At 43.7% G+C, this 18555-nt stretch overlaps 1 protein-coding gene across 1 annotated transcript; it reads left to right on the top strand.

Moving 5' to 3' along the window:
* The first annotated feature begins 851 nt into the window (after nt 1-851).
* Nucleotides 852-18160, top strand: tax1bp1a (Tax1 (human T-cell leukemia virus type I) binding protein 1a). The gene is given in 17 exon segments (XM_044053311.1): nt 852-1706; nt 4784-4886; nt 6576-6766; nt 7043-7198; nt 9610-9758; nt 10252-10342; nt 10464-10649; nt 10792-11043; nt 11469-11660; nt 11767-11839; nt 12424-12728; nt 12763-12969; nt 14870-14956; nt 16402-16582; nt 16752-16960; nt 17640-17722; nt 17950-18160. Coding segments are annotated over 17 exon segments (2865 nt in total). The 5' UTR covers nt 852-1517.
* The last annotated feature ends 395 nt before the right edge of the window (nt 18161-18555 follow it).

Consider the following 18555-nt stretch of genomic DNA (forward strand, 5'->3'; position numbering starts at 1 on the left):
ATGTGTGATCACTATAAAATTCTCATAACATATGGTGTGTAGTTGCAGTGGACTTATGGTTCATCTGTTTGTTAAAATTCAATATCTATCCTCAAAGAGTTGCCCCAGCTGGTTAGCTTCATGCTATCACCACAAAATGTGGTGCCCATTACAAGTCGTCATAATGTTTGGAGACGAGTCCTTGTTCTGCAGCTTCCTGGGACTTCAGATGTTATTATTATCATTCTTATTATTTATTACAGGAAAATTGTTGCTGACCCCTCACACCCAGGACAGCACCTGTTTAACATTCCCTCTGGTAGGAGGTCCAGGTGCATAAAAAGCAAGACAAACAGACTAAAAAATAACTAATTGTGTTGTCTACTTTTATATATTTCTTTTTAAATAATCCCTTTATCCCTATTTATTCTTATTTGATTGTATTTATTCTTACTATTCTTACTTTAACACAGCAATTTCAATGTGTATACCTGATATGCAATGACAGTAAAGTGTTCTATACTATTCTATTTTTATTCTATTCTGTTCTATTATTATTATTATTAGTAGTAGTAGTAATAACATGTTTATGATCACAAAGTAATGATAGTGTAATGAATGATGACACAAGCAGCTTTGACAGCAGGATCATTTGTGATAATAAACACGTTATTACTACTATTTACTACTACTAATAATAGAATAGAATAGAAAAGAAAACCTTCATTGTCATTGTCAAATAGAAATGATAGTGCTGTTGAAATGCATCTGATCTTGGTCTCTCTCTTGTATCACCACCTCTTTTTCCCTCTCCTCCTCTCCTTTTCTCTCTCTTCTTTTACTTTTCCTCTCTCCCCCATTTTCATGTTTTTTACTTGTTCATTGTGTGGATGTTTTTCTTTTACTCTGTAAAATGTTAATGTCTTGGCTTTATTATGTAAAGTGTCTTGAGATAATGAATGCTGTGAATTGATTTGACTTGAAAATAGTGGGCAAAGGTGACAGATGTGTCAGATATGTGTTTTGATTTTAACTCCCTAGTTTGCATCAGGTTAAAAAAAATAAAATAAAAATACTGCATCCTGTAATCCTTTAAAAGCATAATTCCTTAGGCTGTAATTGTTGGGTTAAAATCCATGTCCTTTATTTGCCATGTAGTCACCATGTTAGCAGCTGTTTCACAGGCTGAGTAATACCTTCACACCATGGCAAAAGATGGATTTCCCCTTTAAGTAAAAGTGCAATACCACTCTTTAAAAACAAATGATCTAGAGTACTGTAAATTCCCATGCCCAGAGGTGTGTACACATCATACTAATTAGTAATACCCAGCTGTTTAGTTACTGACTTCACCCTTTTGTATTTTCTGAGCCAATTTAGTAACCAAAGCTCTTATACTCTGCTACTGTACTGAAAACGTTTGGCTTTGTGTTCACGCAGGGACAGATATACAGAATTCCCCTCACTCTTTTTACATACTCATTGTCTCTTTACTCTGGTCTTCCCTTACAGACAAATGAAGTGACCGACAGGAGACAATGTCATCCTTCCAGGTGGTGGACTCGTCGCCAGGCAGCAGCGTCAGCGTCATGGAAACGTCCAACTTTGCCCACGTCATCTTCCAGAATGTGGGGAAAAGTTTCCTGCCGCAGGCGCCCCTGGAGTGTCGCTACACCCTGACCCCGTACATCACACCCCACCCCAAAGACTGGGTGGGCATCTTCAAGGTACATCACGCACATGCAAACAAACACACACACACAGCTGCTGTTGCTCAGACCATCCTTCAAAGACAACTCCAAGTGTAATCACTTAAGTACAAGGTTGCTATTAATCTGAAGTCACTTATGTTACAAAGAGGTACTTAGAGATTGGAGCTTTTCTCAGGCCATTACATTGTGTTTGTGTCATAGATTGTGTGTTATGGTTTAATTAATTGGCCATAGGTTTGAACTTGGCTCGTTAACACGTACATCCGCCTCGACTCTAATGGCTTAGCTCTTCACTGCATGCCTTAAACCTCACTTCAAGCTTTGGTGTAGTTGCTCTGGAAGAAGAGGAAGAGTGAAACACGGTGGGCTGGTTACAGAAGCTCTCGCTGGGGGGCAAACATTTGGTGCTCTTTATGAACCACTCTGATTCTTATTAGGACCTCTTTCCACTCCACTTCACTTGTTCGTTCCCCTCTGTCTTTCCATCAGTCTCTTCCCTGCTTCCTGCTAACCAACCTCCCGCTCTGCTCCGCTCTTTTATCAAGGCCATCAAATCTCACACGTAATTAACAGGAAATGTGAAGTAGGAAGCCTAATGTCTCGTAAAGTCAAAAGACAAACATTTTATTGTTGACTTCAAATCCACCAGCTCAATTAAAAAAGAATAAAGATGCTGGGTTTATTTGGAAAAAGTCAATTGGAAAATTTAATTGTTGTAATCCACGCTAATGAAGCCTGTTTCATGGTTAGTACTTCATGTTGGGCAACAAGCAGACTACAAGTCATTTAATCCGTTTTGATTCACGTCTGTCTTTTTGTGTGCTCATTAAATTTGAATCTAATGCTGTCAAAATATTGGCACTGTGAATGTGTATATGATTAGGATTCAATTCATTTTGCTGTGATCATGACTTTTATGAGTGGAACATGTGTAAACAGGTCAGTATTTATGTGTGCATTTAGTAATAATAACTCATCCGAAGAGGAAGTGAGCTGACATCGCTATGCAAATGCGTTAATCAGTGTTATGCTTCGCCTTCGGTGTTTGGAAGCGAAAAATTGGAAAAAAATCAACAGGTTGCTGTGTTGTTATGAATGATTTATCTGATTCAACTTTCCCACAGAGCACAAATGATCTGAACTAATAAAAGAAAATAAATGGTCGTCTGTGATGTGAGTCTTTTTGCTTCCCAGAGGCAAAACCTTTGTGCTGAGATGAGTCAGGGAGAGAACATTTTTCCCATTTGCTCTCACATCTATAGGCGTTACCAGTTTCAGAGAGGGAGACAGAGACAATATAGCTGACTGCCTGTGAGGATGACTCAGACAGCTCAGGCAGACACTCATCATTTGAGTTGTACACAGACACCACCTAGTGGCTGGTAATGTTTACACAACAATATGTGGTAGATTCCCATTGTGTAACATCAGTGTACAACATTCTGATCAAGCATGTCATGTTTTCTATTGTCTTTCAGAATTGTGATAGTTTTTTTTTTTATACATCACTCAAATGTATTTTTATTTTTTGAGTTACAATTAAGTAGAGTTACACACACACACACACACACACACACAGGTATACGCATACACAACTGCTGAACAGCCCTGTGGAGGTCGTCTCAGTTGTGGCATGTTTGTTGGGTCGACAGGGAGAAACCCGTTGTGTGAGTGTATAATTAACATGTCATCAGGCCGTTCCCTCGCACCTTGGATGAATGATTGATAGCTGCTTTGCCTATGATTATTGTATAATATCACTCCTGCGTTGGAATGCCTCACCATACCAAACTGTACGTCAATCAACTTCACTCTACAATTAGCAAAATTATTTATGTCCTTTTTTTTTTTCTTCTCTAAAGCAAATACACGTGAGCAGGCAGCACACAAGCAAACTTGGTGGGAGTCTGCGGCCAAGCCTCTCACTGAGACTCCGGTGGAGGTGGAAAGAATGTTCTTGGCCCTGGTTGCCATGCTGGCTTCAAACATTTGTTTGAATAGCATTATTTTGAGTATAACTGGTCGATAAGGAGAACAGTGTAATTAAATTGTGCAACAGAATTTTCAAACCTTTGATTTTGATAAAGTTGTTGCCAACAAAGCTTTCTATATACTTTGTCGCAGCTTGGCATGTTCCTTTGTTTTTCCCTGGTATTTCTTTATTCGTCCAGTTAAATCGTTTGTGAATTAAGTCGTGTTAATGTACCTGTGTTTAACTGTAGCAATTGTTTATAGGAACCAGTTAACATTTATAGGTACTTTACTAGTCGATGTTTCAATGTCACAGTTAATTTAAAGAAGCAAATGACCCCTCCTAGTGCTTTGTACATCCTATAATTACTTGCATCAGTTACAGTGGTTAGACAACTGCCTGGACTGTATATTATATGATAACAATGTGGCAGCAAAATTGTTTGGACAACAACAAGGTGCAGTTCTGTAATGTTGCAAACATGTATCGCACATGTGAGCTGAAATGAGGTGTCCGTGTGTGTGTGTGTGTGTGTGTGTGTGTGTGTGTGTGAGAGAGCAGCCCAGACAGGGAGAGTGTGTGACAGATTTATGACACAGGACATGAGTTATGATGTTCACAACTCCCTGTCATCATCTGTCACCTACCAACACACACAAAACTTCATAGAATCACATTTCTATAAATTTGTCTTTCCCTGTTCTTATCCACCCCAAACTCCTTTCCTCATTTCCACATGGGACATTCTCCGACAACTCGGGGGTCTGCGCATGTGTGCACTCGCACACAAGGCTTTGTACATTTTGTACACCCCTGCCTTCCCACCCCATTCTCACACCTTCGCCGCAGCCTCTTTTTTGTGAGCCCAGAAGGGTAAGGAAGTGAGGGGCGGAGTAGGTGTGTGGAAGAATGAGGGCGCATGGTTTTAAATGTTTCCATTCTTGCCTTGAAGACCGAATGTAATCCTGCACATTCCTTTATCGCGTGTGGCGTTGGACAAAGTTAGACAAAGATTTGTGTATCATATGTGTTACCGCAAATATCATTTACCATGTATATTCCAAACTATTTAATGATGCGTAACCCTGTCAATCATGTTTGGTTTACATTTCCTCCGTAGGTGGGTTGGAGCACAGCCAGGGATTACTACACCTTCCTTTGGTCTCCTATGCCTGAAAACTACGAACCAGGAAGTACTGTTCACAGGACTGTGGTGTTTCAAGGTACACACACACACACACACAGGTTCGTGTAGCTATCCTTTTATGGATACTGCATTGAGTTCCATTCATTTGGACACCCTAAACAAAGAGTTACCACCAAACCCGAACCATAACCTGCTAATACCTAACTGGTATTAACTGGAAAGCGCCCCAAAATAGACATGGGTCATTAAAAGTGCTTGAATGTTGTGCAAGAAAGAAGTTAAGTTAATGTGTCCTGCATTGCTTGTTGTACGTAGACTAGGCCTAACATCAAGTCGTAATTACTAGTGGTGTTGTGGACACTGTCCACTGTGTCTCTCTCTCTCGCTCTCTCTCTCTCTCTGCCGTTGATGTGAGATTCCATGTAGAACAATAAACGAGTAACACTAAGCAAGGGAGAGAGCAAATGACGTGATGCCTGGGAAATGCAAATTCCAAGATCTTTGGCTCACCAAAGACAATTACAAAGACTGGCTTGCCCAAGATCCCAAGGACAATCACTTGGCCAGATGCAGAGCGTGCAGCAAATCAACAAAAGTGGACGTCGTGGGCGAAGTTGCCCTCCCGCCTTAAGCTGTGTCAGCACATTCTGTCCTTGAATGTGAAGGAATTGGTCCTGGAAAGTCCTTCAAAAGTCCACCAAGGTGTGGGAACCCTTTTAACCAATTCCCCAGGACCAGGTCTTGGTCTTCATGAAAACTACTGGTTCTAAATTGTCACTGATTATGCCGGAAAATTTCCTAAAGAGGACACACAGGCGTGGGCACACACACACACACACATACACACACATACACACACTATGTAAACCGCTATACGGACTCTGGGTTTTTCCAAAGTAACTCCTCCATTTTATGGCACATATAAAAACCAGCACTTTTATTTAATAAGGGAACACAGCCGCAAACGACGGCCTGAGACCCGAGCACCTCTCAACTCACACACACGTACACACACACGCGCGCACTCATTGAGAGCCTGCAAACTGGTTTTACTGGGCCTGGAACGGTCCGACGTTACACTTTGCAAATATGAGAGCGTGCTGCGGTGTGTCAGTAGTCAGTAAAACCCGTCGGAGGTTCAGCGATCCAGCACTCCAGGAACCGGTGAGAACTGGAACACCACTGAGTGTGTATAAATGATGTGTGTTTCCTACCTCAGTCACTCTCTCCTGATAAATGAACTTGCCACTGTGTTTGCGTTAAAAGGATGCATGTTCTCACTGCTCTTCATGGAGAAGAAACATTTTGATGTCTCCTTTGGCAGAAATGCAATGTAATTATCATAATTATGCTTTAATACATGTATCAACAGAAACAATGAGCGGCTGTGTTTTCATATCTACATAGAGAGAAAGTTCTCTTGGAAGGAGTCCACCGTGTCTTTGTAATAACATGACTCACACATGCGTGACTCACATCAGGCACCAACCCATATTCGGAGTTTCACTTCAGCAGCCTCCTCTCGTTAGATGCCATCAAATTAAATACACTTTTTAAATTAAATGTTTAAATGTACTTTTGTAAGTCGCTTTGGATAAAAGCGTCTGCTAAATGACATGTAATGTATTGTAATCAAATCCTTAAAATACTTCCCAATTCACTAAATTCCCGCTAAGAAGTAAATATGAAATAAATTGGAGAAAGGAAAAAAAAAAAAAACATAAAGTGAATTTAACATGCCCACTCTTATCTCGTCACTCTCTAGGTTATTATGTACCTAAATCTGATGGAGAGTTCTACCAGTTCTGTTATGTTACACATGCTGGTGACATCAGAGGAGCCAGTACACCCTTCCAGTTCAGGTCAGCCACACCCACCGAGGAGTTGTTGACTGTTACCGAGGACGACAGCAACTCTGACATACTGGTCGTCACCACAAAGACTGGCCTGATGGAGGTAGGACATGCAAGATGAACACGTTTCCTTTTGAGGTTTCCGTTCTTTCTTTAGTGCCTTGAACCCCAATGAAGGATCTCTTCCCGACCTCCCATGACCTCAAATGTCACAGATGTCGGCTGAAGTGAAAAGCACAAATTCCCTTACAACACAGCCTCAGTTCCCTACGCAGCGCCGATAGAGACGGCTCAGAAATCACAGAGTTACTCGACTGCCAAAATCTTTGAGAATGAGGGATTCTCACCCTCTCTGTCTGATCTGTTTCCTGCCTTGTAGCGAGTAGAGGAGGCGCAGCATGAGCGCAGGGAGCTGCTGAAGGCCATGCGGGTCCTACAGGAGGAGAAACAACAGCTGCAGGAGGAGCAGAAACGACTGGCCAGGGAGCGGGAGCAGGAGAGGGAGACATGCAGCCTACTGCGAACTCACAACCAGGTTAGATAGAGGGGCTGAGGGTGACACACATAGAGACAGACTTTATATTTCTTCTGTGCACGCAGCTTCAATAATGACTTTGTACATGCTGATTTACAAAAAATAAAACACTGCGTTTGAAATATTATATTAAGAACTGAAGGTGAGGAAGTTTTAAAGCAAAGTGTGTGGGACTGTGTACATGTGCAGAGGTGAGTGTATACATAGACATTTAGCCTCTGTTTGTACATGTGTGTGTGTGGAGCCGGTTCCTCATCAGTGATCACAGGTCTGAAAACTTCAAAAGGCTGAATCTATGAATAATCTGTGTCCCTGTTTTAGAGACACACAAAGTGCGTGTGTGTGTGTGTGTGTGCGCGCGCATGCACGTGTGTGTCTTTAACGACCCAACTCAGTGGGCCAGAACGGAATTGGGACGCCGTTTTCTTGGGCATCTGGCGTCAGGGAAGGTGCCATCTCAGCCACAGAGTGAACAAACATGACGTCAAACATACAAACACACACACACACACACACACATTACAAACTACCCCCCTTTCACACTCACACTCACATTTGGGTTCCACACCACAAGGCCTTTCTAATGTGCATTCACAAATGCACAGGCGAGCACACACACACACACAAACACACTCATTATGCCACCCGCTTGCAAACCCTTTTAGTCTGTGTGTGGAATGAGGAGGGTAGTCCGCAAAACCGCCTGCCTGAAAAAAGAGCCCTGCCCGGCCTCAGGGACAAACACCACTCAGTCACGCGATGTCAGTGGCCACTGCTTCCTCACTGTCTATTTTCTCCCCCGTCTGTCTCTTTGTCCCTCGTCGTTTTTTGTTTTTTTTCAGTGATTTCGCGACATTGTTAGCTCATTGGCGTAGCAAGATAATAAAACGAACAGAGGATAAGAATACATTTAGAAAAGCTTAATCAAAACTAAGTTAGACAAAAAAAAAACTGACTAAACGTGGACTCCATTTACTTTTACTGTCATACTTTCTCCATTCACTCATTCACCAGGATGAGTCATGGTTCACATTTTAGTATCTTATGAGTTGCTGACTTGATAAGAAGTAGTTTGGCGCACACACACACACACACCTTAAACCAGTCAACTCAAGAAAACACAGTCAAAGCAGAGAGGCCATTTGACAGAGGGAGTGAGACGTGAGGCAGTGAAACTTAGTTTGGGTTGAATCTAGTCTCATATCGCCCCCTGGTGCTGCTGTCAGGTCCAGACTGTAAAAGCAGGCTGCTTTGAGTTAGGCCGCAGCTCTTTTTTACAAAGGACAAAATCGCCATAAATTACATGGTAATACAGACGCACACTGTTATTACCGTTCTGCTTTTCACTCAACAGGCACGTCCATCTGCAGATATACGACCTGTGTGAGTAGGTGTGCGCGCGCGCGCCTTTTTTGTCGGGCTTTTACAGTAGGTGCGTAAGCCCACGCTCTTGCTTATGAACATATCCTTTTTGGCGTGTAGCATGAAAACATAAGTACATATTTTGTGGCTGCTAATTTTACGACTGCACTTTTTATAAGGTCTTTACACACTGCTAAAGTGCTTCCCAAATGCCAGCCGTAAAAATCATACAGTAATGTACGCAGAGCCAAGCCCAGAGGGAGACGGGCCTGAGTATGTGTTTGTATGAGCATGTGCAATCTATCTGCTCCGGACGGATAGCTGCTCGCTGTTCTATCTGCCTCGTCTCCATATGTCCTTGAGTGTGTAGCTGTGTTTGTCGTCCTGTGTGTGTGGGTGTGTGTGTGTGTGTGGGGGGCATGTTACAAATAGAGAGAAGCGTGCGTGCAGAGGTATGTGAGCCGCCCGATGAGTGATTTAATGTTCTTTGCTGCTGATAAGCACCACGTTCAAACAAAGCATTTCCTTAAGAGGCACAGATAACTTGGTCTGTGCGCTGATCTTACAGCAGTTATGGTTTCAGGATTTCACCGATGTTTGGCAGCTTCCTCCTTCTTCCTGCATTCACGCCGCTCTGCTTCCTCATGTTTGATTAAGTCTTTCCTCAACATTTTAGGAACTTCAAATACTTAAGCGTGCGCTTTTGCATTCATCAAAAACCATTGTCAACCAGAGCTATAATCTATTGTAATCTATTTATACAGTACACTGTGTATATGAATTTAATAAAATGTACACACACAGTTTCAACTAAAACTAAAACATTGCAACATTCAAGAAGGTATTTTTCCATATGAGTGGCAACTGAATGAAGGTATTAACATAAAATCTGTGACACATCGCTTACAGTAGTACACTGTGTGTGTAACATGACCATCTGTCATTAACCATGAGCACTTTTTTTTTTCCCCTCCTCTGCCAAGATCAGGCTGCCATGATTGGCTGCAGCACCTGTCGTCATGATGCACATCTGCCTCTTTGTCCTGTAGGAGCTGCTGCGCTCGTCGCAGGGCCTATCAGAGGAGAGGGAAGAGGTGAGGAGGAGGCTGACGGAGGCCACAGACCGGGTCCGCCAGCTGGAGGAGGACCTGTTGGGAGTCACACAGAGAGGCCTGCAAAAGGAGACGGAGCTGGATTGGTGAGTGGAGAATGCCGCCGACACGTGACCGCCAATCATCAAAGACGCCTATTTCTGGTGAAATAACCGCGTTTGACGAAGGTTTCTCGCCACCTGTCCTGTGCTTCCTCAACATTTTCACCATTCCACGCTTCTACACGCAGCAGACTAAGACCAAGGGCCTCAAACATAGCAGCTGTTGGGATCACTTAAACAGTAGTCTCAGCAGTAGTTGCATATCTTTCAACTCATAAACACATAATGTAATAGAAATTGAAACAAAGACTATTTCTCTTTACCTTCCTGTTATTGTGTTCATGCAGTTATATGCTCACACATCAAGTGTTTCAAAGAGACATGGGATCTCAACCTTTTTGCCAGATTTTACTGTCATCTGGTGGTCATTCAGTGCTATTTCCACTGTTGCTGTTTCCAATTGAGTCAGTGACCACTGAGTGTACGATCCCTCTCTTATAAGCCTTGTTATTTATTTTCATCATTTTTTTGGGTCCAGTCTGCGTGATCGTCTGAAGAAGCTGACAGCAGAGAGGGACAGTCTTGAGAGCCAGCTGAAGAATGAGAAGGATGAAAGGGACCTCTACAAGGTGGCTGAACACGTTCTTTATAGCTAAAAATGAAAGCTTCTTATGGATGAACAAAGCCTTTGTGGTTAATCGTGTCTTACCGGAATATATCTCTGTTTTCTGTGTGCTGCTGCTTGTTCAGAATCACCTGCGCAGCACCGAGCTGGAGAACACTAAGCTGAGTGCAGAGCTCCAGATGTTGAAAGCAGTGGAGCTGAACCGGGAGGTGACCATTGCCCAGTTCCAGGAGGAGCTGGAGAGGCTCAGAGCCTGTGTTGCTCAGCGGGACAGCTTAGAAAAAGAGCTGCTGGCGCATAAGACCGACAAGGTAGTCGCACTTGCTTTGATATTACTGCTATAAACTATAAATCCAAGTTATCTGGTAATTATCCTGTGCATCCACATTGATTAAAAAAAAATCTGCTACACATGAGTTTGTCTATGTTTCAATTCCTTTCACGTGTCTTCAGGCAGAGTTGGCTCGTGTACGCGAACAGCTCCGTCAGGCCGAGGAGCAGCTGCAGGCATCGCGGCAGCAGGCTTCCCTGCTGGCCTCAGAGCTCCGAGACTCCGCCAGTGCTCGCGACCACACCATGACTGAGCTGTACCGCGCCCGCTTGGAGGCCGACAAGCTCCGCGCCAGCCTGGTCGATGCACAGGCCGAGTGCCAGCGCATGGAGAGCCAGTTAGATCGCATGAGGAGCACCGCACAGAAAGAAGTGGTCAGCGTTCGGAAGCCTTCGTTTGCATAGCACACACCTGTGAATTTGAGCTATTTTTAGCCTTTAAAATGAATTCATTGTTACATGTTCTTACAAACACAGATGTTAGGGATGAGTCGACAAGATACACATTGGTATCAGTCTGATTCTGGATAAAATTGGATTGGAAATGGGAAAAAAGTCAAAAGTTTAATCCGATATGATTTGTAAATTCCCAAAAATGGCAAAAATGCTTCACTCGCTTTAAACAGCGATATCTGCCACAGCCATTGTTTGATAAGGATGTGAGTGAGGGCTGTTCAATAAGTGTCTTATTAACAGCTAAAATTGTTTAAATAAGGTCGACTTTATAATGGAATTGGTAGAAATTCAAGGTTGCGATGGTGGTAAAAAATCCTCAATTTCTCCTCTTTATTCTGTCTTAGGGTGTTGGCACCAACGGGGAGGTGACAGCCAGTATTATGGTGGTGTCAGAGGCAGAGGCCGAGCTGCAGAGGGAGGTGGAGGAGCTGAAGCTGCGTCTTCACATGGCCGCGGAACACTACAAAGAGAAATACCGGGAGTGTCAGCGCCTCCGCAGGCAGGTCGCGAAGCTGAACACAACCGAGGCACAGGGGGTGAGTAACTAAATATTACTCACACGTGGACTTACCTCTTAAACGACTAGGTGCAATTAGAACATGTCCATTTACTGTATGTGTATGGGTGTGTGTGTTTTTGCAGGAGCCAAAAAGAAATGCATCAACTGAGACGACGCAGGAGCCACTCACTCCGAGTCCAGAATCACCCACAGCAGGTAAACATGCATAACAGCAGCAGCACAACTCACCGTGACATGACTAAACAACACCCTCTCTTTCTTTCTCTTACTATACTATTACTCTTTTCTTTTTTTTTAGCTACACAGCAAGTTGAGGCAGATTCAGTGATTTTCAAAAATGATTCTTTGAAGAAGTAGGAATTAGATAAAAGCAGAGTTCATTACAAAGCTATGATACATTTAACTGTCACTTTGTTCTTATCAGTGTTTGAAGTGAATATCAAGAATTTGCCCTTAATAGTAAGTTGATATGATTATCGTTGAGTTTCCTTTTACTCTGGGGGAACATTACCTCGGGTTTGACCACAGTCCAGTTGAGAAGTCGCAGAAAAACATGGACACAGCAATACCAGCTGATAAATACACAGTATTTTTGCACAAACAAACAGTGCAGCCACATGTGCTTGCATAAAATTGTAAGATTATCTGTGTATTGTGCATTTTGTTGGCTGCATTTACTTGACGATGCTTTCCAGTTCAAACGCCCGACGAGGAACGCAGAAATTCCAACTTCCATCTCCAAATAAAACACTCTTCGTGTACGTCTTGTGTTTTCACAGGGAACATAGCTACGGCGGTTCTACAAGAAGCAGCTGAGATAACAATCACCTCCGAACTCTGCATCCGGGAATCTGCGTGCACTGACACACATACCTGCACAGCAACAGACGACAAGCAGATTGGGGGTCTGCAGAAGGAGAGGGCAGAGGCAGAGGTTGTGGCAGAAGGGAACCAGAATGAGGACAATGACAAAGAGAAGAAAGAGAAAGAGGAAAAGAAGGAGAGCCTGCCAGAGGAGAGCCTGAGGATGACGAGCTGGGTGGAGGTGGAGAACGAGAGGCTGAGCGCTGAGGTGGAAAGTGCAGTCAGGGTAGAGGAGGAGGAGGAGGAGGAGGGAGGAGGAGGAGGAGGCGGAGGAGGAGAGGGAGGTTATGAAGGAGCCGATCCTGCTGGAGGTGGAGGGCAGGAGTAAGGCGGAGGCAGAGAAGGAACAGACTCGCTCCGTGGAGGAAGAGCTGGCGCTGATGGAGGAGAAGTGGAGGGAGCAGTGTGCGATCAACGAGACGCTCAAACAGCGGCTGGCCAATGAGGAGGAGCGATTCAGAGTAAGAAGCACAAACAAACAAACAAACAAACAAACAAACACGTCCACCATGTACCTCAACGCTCCGAGATATGTGACTCTGATGATGGTGTTGACTGGCAAAGGTTACACAGTCGCAGAGATTATTCAGTATTATTATTTTCATTATTATATATTATTTAGATAATTCAAAAAGAGTTGAATAAATAATTTCCAGTCAAACGACATGGTATTATTGGTAAAAGGGAGCATCTTAAAGGGGAATTCTGGGATTCTTCAACCTGGACTGCATGTTTATAAATACATACATACGTACATAACCCTTAATATTTTTGTCCAGTAGTTTGTTTTTGGCCAGTAGCCGTGACATGTAAATTTATTTACTTAACTTCAAAAATAATTTATGGTCTGTCTCTCCAATATGGCATTTGTGTCTGCGCTGCATTCATCAAGTTTCAGAGAACAAAACATTTGCAAAATGACATAAGTGATGAACATCCTATTATTATTTTCACCAATAAATGACTCAAAATGTACTTACAACATTTTAATACCCTTAAAGCATCCTCTGCTCCTCTAAACTTTGCCATATGTATCTTTTGTGATATGCACATAATATATTGCACATGTCGATACAGGCATACATTTTCTTTTTCCTCTTTAGAAATTGCAACAATCACACTTGAGGTCACATAGTCTAAATCATTCCTAACGGTTTGTTTGAGCACGTGTTGCATGAACACGGAGCAGCTGCGTCCATTCCGTGCATGCGCTGGTGTGTGACATGTGTTAAAGTCAAGTATCGAGCTCTTTGCGTCGACGTGGGCCTGCTGCATTGTGCGTGTGAATGTCTGCCAGAATACCTACTGGCATTTAATCTCCATGAGTGAGTGTGTTTATTGGCGCTGTAAATAAGACTCCCCCCCTGTCTTCGATAGAGTCTCCTGTCTGAGGTGAGTGCCCCGGGCTCGCAGCCACTCTTAATGGCTCCAAAGACTGACAAGAGAGGCAGCCACAGAACGCCATGCTTTACGGCTGTTTACATCAGCCACCCAGAGAATAGAGCGAGGGGAAAGGAATAGACTGGGAGAGACAGGGAGAGAGGGAGGGAGACGCGCAGAAATTCACTGATGCTGACTCCCTTCACCTGAACTTAACCCTCTAATGCAGTGCTGTAAATTTATGAAAGACTGCGAGAGTGAGAGAGGACAAAAGGAGATGAAAGAGAATGGTGGGGGCGAAAAAGCGAACTGAATTTAAGAGTGAAAAAAGTCGAACAGACAGACGGACATGAAGCAGAAAGAGAAACAGCAGGAGTGGAGAGAGAGCGAACCTTTGTCATGGGATGAAATAAGAGAAGAGCAGGCAACGAGTCATATAAACTATCCCACGGGGTCATTCCTGTTAGAAAGTAAGATATTTACTACAACGCCCAGTCTAGTCTGCACGCAGACACGCCACGTTTCTGTGCGCGATCAGTCGGAGCTCCAAGTCAAATGCACGTGCGTGTGTGTGTTTAGTTCACACAAATGAAAAGGATGATAAGGTTTTAGTCATGAAAGAAATGCTGCATCCTTTCCGTGAACCTTGATGTGTTGTTCACTCAAAGTCTTGTGACTTTTCAATCATTTTCGCCTCGTTTAGCTGTTCAACTGTGAGGATTTGGTGGAAACAGGTGTTAGTTGTGACTCTAGTTATTTTATTATTCAACCTCAACCTCCCTCTTAACAATGGGGAACTGTTTTTTTACCTTAATGTGTGTGGCTCTCTGCAGCGAGCCAGACAACCTCTCCCATCACAGTGCTCTCTCAAGATCTTTCATCACTCTAACTACTGTTAATTTAACTTGATTGAATGCTTTATTTATTTATTCATTCATTCATTCATTCATTCATTCATTTATTTATTTATTTTGTGTGTAGGTGCAGATGGCCGAGCGAGCCAATGAGGTGACAGAGCTGAAACGCAACCTCGCCCGGGCCCTCAGAGATAAGGAGCATCTACAGGAGGTAAAGCATGACACACGGTGCGAGCACAACATTGTGACTTCTCGGCAGGTAATTACAGCGTATAAATAAGCCTTTACTGGATCAGTTTTTCATAGTTCAAAGCACTTTTTTTTCTTTTTTTTTTTGGTCCGGATAATAAATCTGAGTTAAGGTCAGTTGAAGTTTTAAGAAGCCATAAACTATCCGAATTCCCATCTGGACACGAGACGGCTGACTGTAGAAATCACATCGTTTTCTGTTTCGATGATGTAGTCTTTCAATTGAATCCCCGCAGAAAGATCACCACATTTAAGTGCTGTGTCTGAGCTCTCCTCTGTAGATTCTCCCTTCCCCTCACATTCTCCAACCACCCACTAATTAAAACATCTATACTTGCTTCCTTCGCCTTTGGTACAGTGCCATTAGACAGTGCAAATGCCACGCGACGTGTCTGTTTCACCTCCCCAACCCTGGTTTAAATGTTAAACCTGATAGCAGCGCGCTAATGAAGTCATCAAAAAAGGAGGTCAGGTGGAAAAGGGAAAGAAAGGGGGGGAGGGGGGGGAGTGGCTTTATCAGCAAAGGCAGAGCAGAGGGAGCCAGACTCTGACACCCATTACAGTAATGAGTAGGGTACTAATGCTCTTGCTTCTGATATAATTACAAAGGGCAGAAACGGTGTCGAGGTAAACTTAACTCTTTGGCTGTTTGTGGTCCTGACTGTGAAGACGTGCACTTATTTAAAATGCAAAGATAGAATATATATATATGTATATATATACACTAACCCGCCACTTTATTACTACACCCTTTTAACTGCTTGATATGTAATCAGTGAATCATTGTAGAGAAGATGACGTGGTGAAGTTCATCCAAGCATCAAGAGGGAGAAGAAAGGTTATCGGGACTTTGAATGGAGTAGTATGGGTATTTTAATGCTGATTTTTAGAAATCAGGGCAGCCACTGGCTTATTTTCCTCTTAAGTTTGGCCTATTTTCCTTTTTTTTTGATCAGATGTCACAGTTAAATCATAACAAAGGCTTTGCAAATGTACTTAACTTCACAAATAATTTATGGTCAGTCTCTCCCATATGGCATTTGTGTCTGTGCTGCATTCATCAAGTTTCAGAGAACATTTGCAAAAATTACATAAGTCATGAACAGCCTATTCATTAAATGATGATCAGTTAATTCTGATATAATATATAATATTAAAAAAAAAGGTCAAAAATCACCCTGGTCTGCCTCTATTCGAGATGGTTGAGAGACAACAGTAACTCAAAAAACCCACTCATTACAATCAAGGTATTTAGGATCAGATTTTCTAAACACACAACATGTCAAACCTTGAAGCAGATGGGCTGCAGTAGGTGCCCTGTGTACCTAATAAAGTGGTCACACAGTGCCATTTATCCGGCATTTACGATGTGATATACAGTATCTTGTGATTTTCTCTCCACTCCAGGAGCTGCAGCGGTTCAGACAAAGGGAGCAGGAGGCGGGCGTTCAGGGTGCTGAGGTCAGGCAGCCAATGGTGCTGCACTACCCTCTCCCCTACCCCCAGGACCCCTCCCCTCCACCACTGGTGCCCCAGCGGCCTGCTGAGCTGCAGTTCGGCAATCCCTACTCCACTGACAACTCAAACGGTGGGAGACACTCAAACTGTGTCTGTGTTTCTTTCGTTGCCTTCCCTCGTTGCCTTCCCTCCTTGGAAGTTGTATCATACAGGAATCGGTATCAAAGTTTAGATATTGTTACTGTACGGAAAGTTTGTGACTACTATCCTTTTGTCACTGCTCTTTTTTTCTTCTATAGACCATTCGGATGTTGGTCAGTCTCCTGAGGACAACTCCCGTCCACCGCCCGAAGCTCCGCCCTGCGCGGCGCCATGCGCGCCCCCAGTCACACTTCGAAATCCTGACCCCGCTGCACCGGGCTGGGAACGCGAGGTGGTCTGCATCCAGCCGTCTCGCAACACCAGCCCCCCCGAGAAGCTGGAGCATCCACCAGAGGAGCCAAGAAATGTAATCACACCTGAACACACGTTGACAGGTTGTGTGTTTGTGTCGTGTAGAAAACGAGCAGTTTCGTTTCTGGGCTGTGACAACCCCGCCCATTTTGAGGAGGTCCAGTACAATAGCGATGGAAAACAAGCGGGGCTGAGCCGAGCCGAGTCGTGTTCGGCTCACTATAGTGGAAAAGCTCCATTAATCACTATTGTGTGAACTCATTTGACCATGGGTTGAATGTAACTGACACGCGTTTATATTTAAAAGCCACACACTACAGCTTTAACTGGGAACATATGAACCAAATAACAATGCATACATGCATTCAGTCTCTGAGAGGCTCCTCCTCCTCCTCCTCACTGAGAGGAGGGGAATGTAGATTGCCCTTAAAAGATGAAGCTGTGAACTAATTTGCATAACGATCTAATTAAAGTCACTCCTTCAGAACTCAAGTGAGATTGAGATTAAAGTTCATTAGAGTTCATTAGAAAGGACGTTTTATCACAGGGACAGCAGCCGTGTCTGTTGGATTATATTTGGATTATGTGTGGGAGCAAACTAAAGGAAGGTTTGTGTGACTCAGCTTCGTACGTCTTTACTTGGTCAGATAATATTCTCCACACATCTCATATCTGGCTCTTGATGTGAAGACGTGAAATGACTCTCCGTCACATGCCCGTGCTTTGTTTTGCAGGGGGCAGATGGAGCTCAGCCGTCCTGTGATCATCAGTCCGAAAGACGCACTGAAGCCAGACGCAGCTTCTGCTTTGACTCCAGGTAGCTCATCTGTTTTCCCCCCAAATGGGGAGATTGTTTACAAAGTTGGCATCATGTTCTGTTCTATTGAAGAAGACCTGAAACTAGTGACTGAGGCCATTAACTCCTCAGGAAAAAAACACTTACTGATGTTGTAAATCAAGTGAGAAGACACTTAATGGACTACGTCCGTGTTTATACACAGTGTATGGTCGAAGTATCGCCTCACCCTTTTTGTCTCCCCGCAGTAACGACGTACACAAGCGCTGCCCTCTATGCGAGGTGATCTTCCCTCCCCACTTTGAACAGCGCAGCTTCGAGCAGCACGTCGAGAGCCACTGGAAGATCTGCCCCGTCTGCTCCGAGCAGTTCCCCCTCAACTGTCAGCAGCAGCTCTTCGAGCGGCACGTCCTCACGCACTTCGACGGCCACGTGCTCAACTTTTAGCAGATCGAGTGAGGAGGGGAGGGCGGGGACAGTGTGGGTATAAATGTGTCCGCTCATACGTAGTTTTAAATGAGGTTTGGTTCAGTTCTCTTGTTGATATACAATCATTTGCACTTTTTTGGTTGAAAAGAATGTAGTTCACTTTTTGAAAGGGAGGACGGCGACTGCACCAGTGGGGTTTTGTTTAGTAGCACAGTGGGTGAAGGGATCATTAGGAGCAGCAGTGCCACGGCCCCTTTTACTTTTGTATAATTTCATGCTCATTTCGACTAAAGCGCCACAGGATGTGCATGCGTTTATTCTGTGTGTGCGTGTGTGTAACAAATCAACACGACAAAACTGCAGACGTTCGAGCCATGAGAGTGAATTGTCGCAGGAGCTTTGAACCATGGATTTAAAAACCTCTT

Source organism: Solea senegalensis, linkage group LG20 (genome assembly GCF_019176455.1).
Source record: "Solea senegalensis isolate Sse05_10M linkage group LG20, IFAPA_SoseM_1, whole genome shotgun sequence".
Lineage (NCBI taxonomy): Eukaryota > Metazoa > Chordata > Actinopteri > Pleuronectiformes > Soleidae > Solea > Solea senegalensis.